This window comes from Phalaenopsis equestris, unplaced genomic scaffold, assembly GCF_001263595.1.
Source record: "Phalaenopsis equestris unplaced genomic scaffold, ASM126359v1 Scaffold000266, whole genome shotgun sequence".
NCBI classification, from domain to species: domain Eukaryota; kingdom Viridiplantae; phylum Streptophyta; class Magnoliopsida; order Asparagales; family Orchidaceae; genus Phalaenopsis; species Phalaenopsis equestris.
Window position 1 is genome coordinate 202,159 of NW_018164708.1, and position 10,312 is coordinate 212,470.

Consider the following 10,312-nt stretch of genomic DNA (forward strand, 5'->3'; position numbering starts at 1 on the left):
CATATTTTTCTAAAATTATATATATATATATATATATACGTAAATTAAAACGTCCTTCCGAAGCGGGCGACGAGATTTCGATTCCGGCGACCGACAGCTTCTTACGGGCGACCCCCCAAACTTTCTTCAAACCTTCTTTTAAGTGCCGACAGCACTTTAAATGCTGATTGTTGAAGCTTTTACGCACCTTTTTGTGACTGATTTGGTCATTATTTTTGAAAGAATTTAAACGTCTTTAGGCCAATTTACTTGTGGTTTTGCCCCTTTGTTTTATTGATTTCTTTTTAGAAGTGGGTCAGCCTTCTTCCTTGTTGATTTATTTTTGTTAAGAATGGTTAAGTCAAAAATGAGAATTTCTTATTTAAATATTTGGAAAACACTTGAAAGTTATTTGAGGTTTAGTTGGAGAGCACTTATTTGAGGGTAAAATACCTAGGCTTCCTAGACTTTAGGAGCACACCCTAGGTAACACCTAGGCTTCCTAGACTTTATGAGCACACCCTAGGTAAGAGTTCCTCTACCTAATTTTCAAATGAATGACAAAACTAAGCACTTGACCTTAATTCACAAGTCGATTAAAACACTAAACATAAAGATACACCAAGATGTGGTTCATAACTTTTAATTAAATCGAGTAGTGAAATTTCTGTCATGACTTAACCTATAGTGAAACCAAATGTTCCGGGATTTGAGTTTGAGCCTTACACTCAAATGTTCATAGCAATTGGTGATATTCCTAATGTCACATATAAATTCATACTCATGTTTCTTTATATGTAACATTGTGTTTTCGATTTACTCGTTTTTTTATTGTTATGATTTTATTATACCAAAATTTCAAGCAATTTGTTTAAGTCCCCTGCAATTTACTGTTCTTTTTTTTATTGCATTATTTACTTTAATGCACTTGCTAAACTCCTTGGGTAGAGAACAGTAGGATATATGTTGGGGGGCACACCGAGCCCGTGAGAGCCAACAATAATTGTACTTACAAATACAAAACATGATCTAAATTTGGAGTGCTACGACGTAGAGCTTGGAGCTAACACCGTGGGCAGCTCAACTAGGACAACTTGGAGAGAGCAAACAGGTCTGCAAAAGCAAACTTTTTTCCTTATAATTAAATAACAAGTCATAGAACTTCGAGGTAGTCCGCCTAGCGCGATATAAATCCTCACTTTATCTTTAGGCTTTTGCACAGTCAGTTGTGTAATTTAAGCACTAACTCGTTTTAGATTTTGAGGTTGTCGTCCGATACGACGTAAACCCTCATATCTTTCAGGTCATTTGTATGACCGTGTCACGCAAATATAAGCCCTAAATAATAAAACATGCAGGATGAAACATCAAATAATATTTTCTCAAACTTGAAGCCAAACAATAGGATAGTTTGGGAAATCACCGAGGTTCGCCTTAGGATCCATGACATCCCTTAATTTTCTTTCCTTTGATTCAAGAAATAAATGTTCACATTTTGATCATTTCCCACTTGACTTTTCTATTTCCAACCTTGGAAACCCTAAATTTTAGATTCATGAAGATAGTTACCTCTGATCATCATCGAGAGTTCTCTTAAGTCACTTCAGTCATTTGAGAGGTAATTAACTATAGAGATTTGCCTCTATGGGGAGTTTTAAAAACTCAGGTAATATAAACCCTATCTAATTTTTCATATTAAGTAGAGAAACTTGTCGGTCAAAATAAAAGGTTCGCAGACTAAAATAGTTGTCATAAATTCTTTAATTTATTTAATCAAGCATCACCAGCAAGTTGTGTATCTATCCTTCGAGGTAAATATATTTATTGTGGTTGTGTTCGATCATTTAAACTATTGCAGATATGAGATCGTTTCGGTCTTATATTTTCAAAAATTAAAATATTACTTTTTCTAAATTATATATATATATATATATATTAAATTAAACATCTTTTAAAACCGGGCATCGGGATATCCATTCCGCCGACCTGGTGGTCGATAATTTCTAAATTTTTTAAACAACCGACAGTAGATCATAGAAAAAGTGCTTTGTAGTGCTAGATATCAGAACTTCCCATGTAAATTCATTCCTCCTATCTTGGCCTGCCAGGCTACAACTAAGAGTTGTGGACAACAATACCCAGAACAAACAATGACCGTTTAGAGTTCTTAGTTTAGTAATTTATGCATTCACAGAACAAAGAGAGATTTCAGAATGTAACCAACAAAGTACACAAAAAGTGCAGTGGATTGCAGCTAAATATCAGGATGCATTCAATGAACACCCTGTCAGTAGCTCTATGTTACCATAAAAATAAGGACAATTTACATACATACCAAAGAAGCCTTATGTTGCATATTTAACACCAAAAGGTTCATATTTAATATATAACATTTTGGTGTTATAAACCTATGCATGAAAAGGTTTATTTCACTTTTAAAAAGTTCTTAGTGGTGGTATTTTTAATTTAATGTTAAATGTTTAGGTGGTATGCATGTAAATATCAAATTTTGGGTGTTAGATATGTAAATACATGAGAATTGTGTGGCATGTATATAAATGCCACTAAAAATAATTATTTCCGATAGAGATAATGTGGCAAACCTGATGTACAACGGCTGTGCCAAACCCCAAATCCCGTAAGACGATAGATAGCATTTCTTTAATCTCTACACAAGCAGAAACAAAAATTAAATTTTCATATAATGTTTTTGACTTCAAGTTGATGATCGAAAAATCAGGATTGTCAATAGCAAAGCACCAGGCAAGAAGAATAAAATTTCTCAAGATTAATTCAAAATAGCAACACTAAACTGTCATATTTGCAATCTATAAGCTAGTAGCTTCATCAAATGATAGCATTTCCTATACTTTTGCATGAAATTAAAAGCCCTAATTAAATTAGCTGTCAACCAGCTCCTAAAATTCAAAGAAAACAAAAAAAATGATATGTATAAAGTGCTGCCCAAATTTAAAAGGCAGAACAATAACGGAATCAAGTAAAATTTATAAATATAAAAAATTATAAGCATAAATGAATCTCAAATAACTCATAAACTCATAAAACAATAATTATGATTAAAGAAGGAGAAACAGTTGTCTAATAAAAAATCAAGTTAATTAACTAGTTAATCAGATGATTAAGTTAACTCTACTAATTAATTACTGAATAAGTATTCAATTAATGTTGTTTCAAAAATAACTGGAAAAAGGTCAGGCTTTCTCAAGCCCATCCTAGTCTCTAAAACATTAGAAAAAAGTAAAAAAAAAACTTCAAAATAAGAAAAATGAGTTGATAAAAATCAACCTCAAGAGTAAGATTTGTGTCAACTTGAAAATTGACATTAAAGAGTCCCAAACATGGACGAACAACCACCTCGATTATCGAATGACTCGGGCAAAACAAGCACAGCCGAATACAAGCTTCTATCCACAGGAAGAATATGTAACTTATCAACCAATATCCAGTTCCAAATCACGCATAGATCGGTAATCACCTGCAACAAATAAGAGCAATGTGTTTTATAGAACTCAGAACACCAAACAAATTAATCCGAAGAAACTATAGGATATTTAGTTTTGGGGCATTTACATACATACCACACAAGTCTTATACATTTACATATTTAAAACCTAAGCATTCATATTTACATGCATACCACTCAAATCTTTAATATTCCATTAAGAAAATAGCATGACCATTTTTTTAAAAGTGAAACATACTTTTCATGAATAGGTTTATGACACTAAAATGTTATAAGTGTAAATATCAAACAATGGGTGTGGGTGTTAGATATGTAAATGCATAAGAATGAGGTTACCATCAGATAGTAAATCAATAAAGTAATGTGTAAAAATACGAACCTGCTGTAACGGATAATCCCGAGAAATGTTAAAATGGCCACGACGAATCGGATGACTTAAGCAGTATGGTTCAGAAGGTGAAATTCCAAGGGCTTCCTCCCCACAAAAAAATTCCTTGAATTTATATTCTTCAGAATCAGAGTCGCCAGGAACAAAAGATTCAGATGGTTCCCCGTCTAAACAATTTTGAGGAATATATCAGCAGTTCAAGATCATCATAAGAATGTGCTTTTGGAATAAGAGCTAAATTAAATAGGAAAATTTACATACATACCACACAATTCCATCGCATTTACATATTTAACACAAAGTTTGATATTTACATTAATACACTTTGCTGTCATGAGCCTATCATTAAAAAGTGTACTTCACTTCTAAAAAGTTGTTGATATTAAAGATCAGGAAGTTATGAAAAGTTTAGATGTTAGATATGTAAATACATAAGATTTGTGCAATATGTATGTAAATGCCCCAATTAAATAAGCCAACAACGTAAAAATACAGTACACATAATGTCATTGGAATGGTTTCACTTGATAATAACCATGCTTTGTTAAATATGAAAAAAATTGAATGACTCGGTGCATGATTAATGACATCAAAAAATTTAAAAACATTATAGAAGCACAATACCTAAAACGATATAAAACTGTGCTATAAGAACTAAAAAACTACCAAAAGAAAGTTTCACAAGATACTTACCGTTCCCAAAATCTTCTATAAAAGTAATAGTGCACAATCATTCGAAATAAGGGTAATAAACTTGAATCTGTCCTTAACATAATTGATTATAATTGGTAAGAAAATTCTTTCTAAGCTACTTTATTTCATCAATACATGATTTCCATTGATAAAGATATCTCCTTTGAAAAAGAAACATTGCTGCCATACAATCATATAGCATGATGTCATTTTCTTTTTTTAATACCATGCACATACCACTAGGTTGAATGGCCTGCATGGGGTCCATTTTAAAAATCATGTAGAAAACTCAGTTTTAAAAATTATCATGCTGCATTATAGCCTTCACTTTTACAAATTGATTAGCTGGATAAATGAATTCCAAATTTGAATAATATATGTTCCCCCGCCATATTGCCTTGATTTTGATCTCACAAAATTCACTATATTTTGATCAATATGTCTTTATAATGGAATGTGAGACCTGATAGTTCAAATAGAGTGAACATAAGAATTAACTCTTATCTCTTTACTCTCAAAACTATTGTCAGCTATAAGATGGCTTTAACTATTGTTAAAAGTTTGAATCAAGTCTAGCGAATAAAACAAACCTCTTAAATCATTCAAAAGCATCTAAACCATTTTATGCTCCACATCAAATAACTTCAATTTTTTATGGTGATGCCTTCCGTCAAGATTGACAAAAATCAAAAGATTGGTCAGCTAAACTGTAAAGATCTAAGTTTTCAAGGCATGACGGGCAGATAAATAAGTTGAAATCTTTTGCATGACTATCTTAGTAACAAAAAATAAGGGAAATATACATACATAGCACACAATTCTTATGTTTTTTATATGTCTCACCCCTAAACTTTCATTTACATACATAGCACTTTGGTGCTTTAAAATGCTTTAAAACTATACATACATAGCACTTTGGTGCTTTAAAACTATGCATGAAAAATTGTATTTCACTTTTAAAAAGTGGTAATAGTGTCATTTTTGTCGTGATATTAAAGATTCGGGTGATCGGTGTGCAGATATGAAAGTTTAGGTGTGACATATGTAAATGCATAATAAGAATTGTGTACTATGTATGCAAAAGCCCCAAAATAAATACACAAAAACATGGATTCTTGCCATCTGTGGTAAGACTATAGTGGAATCCACTGAATGGAAAGAGATGCAGTGTAATCAAGTCCTTGAAATGAATTTTTAGTTCATATAGCATCATATCTTTTAGCAACATGGTGATGGTTTAGTTTGTAAAAGAATATCATAAGGCCATCAAACAAAGACAACACTCCAACCAACTGGAATAATGGCATTTCCCCCTATATTTATAACTTTCAAATTGAAATTTATGAAAGTCAACATTTGCAAGCATGCAAAAAGCATATTTTTCAAAAAAATAATAATAATTGTTAAAGAAACACCTTTCGAAGTGTGAGAATTGGATTTCTGTTCCAAGACGTTTGTCCAGGTGATAGGCGAATCATGTCTACTATGATGTGCAAATCCATCTACACGTCCCACCTGTAGGATAATTCATGCAAAAAAACATTAAATTTGCAAGCAAAACCCTGAGAATATCTAATTCGGTGACTTCCATATGTGGCAGATTTAGAAAGCACATTAGGAGCTAAACTGCGACAACATTGTGATTCTCGAATATAAGAAGTCTTTTTTGGTAAAAGAAAAAGACTCCAAGGAAAAGAAAATTTTGTTGCTGCAGTTATAACTACTGGAAAAACAATCAGCACATCGGACAAAAACAGTACCATGCTTTTACCTTCTTCAAAGACAATATAAGGAAAGACTTATAAAATAAAGGAACCAAGTTTTGCAGCTTTAAACTGTAGCTGTTCATTCAAAGAATTCCAATATTCTATGAAAACTTAATTCATGATTCATGCGAGCCAAAAACCATATTGAAAGAGGATGTCCTATAATATGGAACTCAAAAAAGAAATTCTTTGAAATGAGAAAAAGTACTATATAAACTTAAAGCTTCTGGATAAAAATAGGTAAACGGTGTTCAATATTATAGATTCAAGGGAACCATAATTTCTACAAGAAGAGTAGTAGCATTTTGGGAAAATCTACGAGGTTGAATCCTAAAATCACTTCACATAAATTCATTTCTCTTTCTATCATGCAGTTTTCTGGAAACCAAATTCAAATAAACTTCATTACCTCCTAAAGCCGTATTATCAACTTTATGCAGGAGTACTATTGATGTGCCATCCACAAGTTTTCATCATTAGGCGTGAATCTCGATGCATTTTGAGCAAGAAACATTCCAAATTCAAATTCAAGATAATCCAGGCCTTAATTTCAACAAATTTATACTCAAGCTTGGCATCTTGACAAGACGCATCCAATGATGCTAAAAGTGGTCTAATTTGAGTCCAAATCAAACACTTGAAGTGTAATCAAAGATTTTTGTGCATCAATTGAAAATGATATCGAAATTTAGCATACTCATATTCAAATCGAGTGTTTCAACAAAAAAAATCCAATGAGCACATGGTCATTAAATTTTAATGTCATTATGGCGTTTAAATGTTGAAAAAAACTGTGATTAATGTAATCAATGTGGACCATTTGATAGAGTGTTTTGAAATATTGATCAAACTTACCAAAATATTCCTCTAAAAAACTATAAATAAAAATCATTCTTCATTTAAAGGGATAAAAGAATAAAAGGGAGGGCTGACTACTAAAGTTTAACACTTAAAATCCTGATGGTTATCATTGATCACCTGAGATCGTGGCTGATCACCTGAGTTCACTATTGAGCGTCAGAGTTCACCGCTGACCACCAAGGGTTATCAATTACAACCAGAGGTCATCTTCAAACACCAATCATTGTTTATCACCACCAACTACGGCTTTGATAACCCTACTATGACTATTATAGTCACTTGCAACTATGAATTACGTCACTAACTACAGCTGTTATAACCTCCAACTATGACTTTAGTAGCTCTACTATGATTGTCATAGATATAAACTATGACTTCTATAACTAACTATGATTATTATAAGCTCACCACAATTATTGCAGTTATACTACAACAGTTATAGTCTCGATTACCCTTAAAAATTGTATATGTTGGGTTATTTTAAAACAGTTATTATTTCAGCATCATCTCATAATCTCATTTTCCCTAATCCAGATAAAGTGCACATCTATACTCTTGATTATATAGTGAATTAATTTAACTATGTCAGACTCCATGTATTTTCTCTTTCCAGAATTTTCCCAAGTAAGAAATTTTGGTGTTTGCTCCTATGACTTTTCTTTTATCTGAGTGCGTTGAATCTTCGTGCAACACTACGTTAAATTATTACTTTACCGTCCCGAACATTCTAAATTGTAACAACTAGCATTTTTTTTTGGAATATTTACATAAGTACCACTTAATTCCAATGTATTCTCATATCTAACTCCTAAAGTTCAATTTTTACATAGATGCCACCTTGTTTATGCAAGAAAAAGTATATTTCAATTTTTAAAAGTTAAAATAGTAATCTTTTAAATGTGATTTGAATTATTAGGGTGGTATAAACGAAAACAAGTAAAGTTTAGGTGTTACATATGTAAATACATAGATAGTAATTGGGTGGCATGTATGTAAATGCCTCTTAACTAGAACATACTAAGAACAACTCTCCTGAATGCAGATTAGCTAAGAACATTTCTATTTGATGAATAATGCAATGAAACAGTTAAGTGAGATGAGCAAAAGTTCATATATAAGGATTTATTACAAAACATAAAAAATATTTCATAATTGACAATTGTATGCTCAAACATTATTTTACAATGCCAAGACAAAACAATTTTAGAAGAACAATGCCTTGAAGCCATTTTCATAAACCAATTTCACTTGCTTTAGATTATGGAACAAATTAAACTTTCTGTTCTGGCAGGTTTTGACAAAAAAAGGCAGCAATTAGAGAAAGAACAAGTCGATCAAAAGTGAAACTTCGGAAACAAAATAGTAAACAATGGCCATAAAGACAAACCTTACGGGGTAAAGAGTTGTTTGTAGCTTCTTCGTCCAGAAATGGTACTTTTAGGAAAGATGCAATCTGAAATTCAAGATTTGCAGTAAGAGATTCCGGAAAGCAGATGCTATGATAAGTAATAATAAGGAGTACTTACATACACACCACACAATTCTTATGAATTTGCTTATCTAACACCTAAAGTTGATTTTTACATTTAGAACCCCCAAATCTTCATATCGCATAAAAAATACCGCCATGTTAACTCTTAAAAAGTGAATACAGCTTTTCAAGCATAGGTAAAGTGGTATGTATGTAAAATTGAAGTTCTGGTGTAAGATATGTCCATGCATAGCAATTAAGCAGCACTAGTGTAAGATATGTCCATGCATAGCAATTAAGCAGCATCTATGTAAATCTTCCTAATAATAATAAGAGGCATTTAAATGCATACCAAACAAACACAATTCCTATGTATTTACACATTTAACACCTAAACTTTGATGTTTACATTCATATTATCAAAATCATTCATATCACATCAAAAGTATCACTATTTTAACTAATAAAAAAGTCAAATACACGTTTTCATGCATAGATAGGGTGGCAAAAAATATATTTAAAAATTGAAGTTTCGGTGCTGGATATGTAAATACATAAGAATTGAAAGATATCTTCCTAATAATAATAAATGAATGAATTTGAAGCAAGTGAATACAAAGCATAAACATCCCATATATACCATATCATAAGCCTTCTCACGTTCCATGTTTTGGGCAGGAGTTGCTTGAGTGTTGAGCATCTAAAACCAGGAAAAAATAAAACAAAATAAAAAATTACAGACAAGGAAAATAGAATTTTGGATTCATGTTCCAGTTATCAAGCAAGACGGCAAATTTCAGCACTCATACCTGATCCTGAACATGTCTTTGCTGGCCAGACTTCACATATCTTGAAATACAATGAGGAATATTGTAGGGCACATTTTGATGAGCAAAGCCAATTCTAACATTTGCAGAACCTTCAAATAATAGATAAATAATTCAAATCTCGACGCATTTACTGATGTACAGTATACAAAGTTCACAAAAACCCTAAAATCGTCAGAAATATCTCCTGGAAGGACTAATTTTCTCGTTTTTTTAATTAAATGTGTTAATTAAATGTGTCACATAAGGGTTCAAATTCTGTTAGGGCTTGTTACCTGGATTGATGACGACCAGATTGGAGCCGCGCTCTGCAATGAGCTGTGAAGGAACGACGCTTTTGAGGTAATCCTGCATAGAAAGATGAAAACTGATTGCATTGGGCAAAGTGAAAATGTGAGAGTGCAATGAACAAAAGGATGGAGATTTGGAATATCGGGCAGGGGAAAGATGAACTGTAGGGGAATGGAACCGACGATTCACCATTGTTTTGGTGGAACAGAGCTCGATAAAGCTTACGGGGGGGATCTCGAAGACGACCACTGCACGCCGGCCCGAAACTAATTTGTAATTTTATAATTTATTTATAAGTTCTCACAAAAATAATAATTTTTAATCTTTTATTTAAAATAAATTAAATAAATGTCATTTTTTAAAACCTATTTTAAATTATAAGTAATCAAATGAGCCCCCCTAAGCTCATTTTAAACTTCATAATATTGTTACTATTCTTTAAAAATAAAAAATAAGAATACTTTATCGATCTAATATTTCAACTTAAAAAGGTGAATTTGTTTTTTTTTTTTTTAAGAATTGTAACTGTATTTAGGGGGGTAAAGGGGCTGA

At 32.0% G+C, this 10,312-nt stretch overlaps 1 protein-coding gene across 2 annotated transcripts in view; it reads right to left on the minus strand.

Annotated features, from left to right (window-relative positions):
• The window catches only part of LOC110024662 (actin-related protein 9), a 33,272-nt gene extending 23,259 nt beyond the window's left edge, over positions 1–10,013 (minus strand). For both annotated transcript variants that reach the window (XM_020724760.1, XM_020724761.1), the window contains exons 1-9: positions 9,950–10,013; positions 9,745–9,817; positions 9,452–9,561; positions 9,283–9,342; positions 8,559–8,624; positions 5,960–6,059; positions 3,843–4,018; positions 3,355–3,475; positions 2,583–2,647 (exon numbers count right to left, since the gene is read on the minus strand). In XM_020724760.1, coding sequence (XP_020580419.1) covers positions 2,583–2,647; positions 3,355–3,475; positions 3,843–4,018; positions 5,960–6,059; positions 8,559–8,624; positions 9,283–9,342; positions 9,452–9,561; positions 9,745–9,817; positions 9,950–9,952 — 774 coding nt within the window. In that variant the 5' untranslated portion in view covers positions 9,953–10,013. The remainder of the gene's footprint in view (positions 1–2,582; positions 2,648–3,354; positions 3,476–3,842; positions 4,019–5,959; positions 6,060–8,558; positions 8,625–9,282; positions 9,343–9,451; positions 9,562–9,744; positions 9,818–9,949) is intronic.
• Positions 10,014–10,312: the final 299 nt, after the last annotated feature.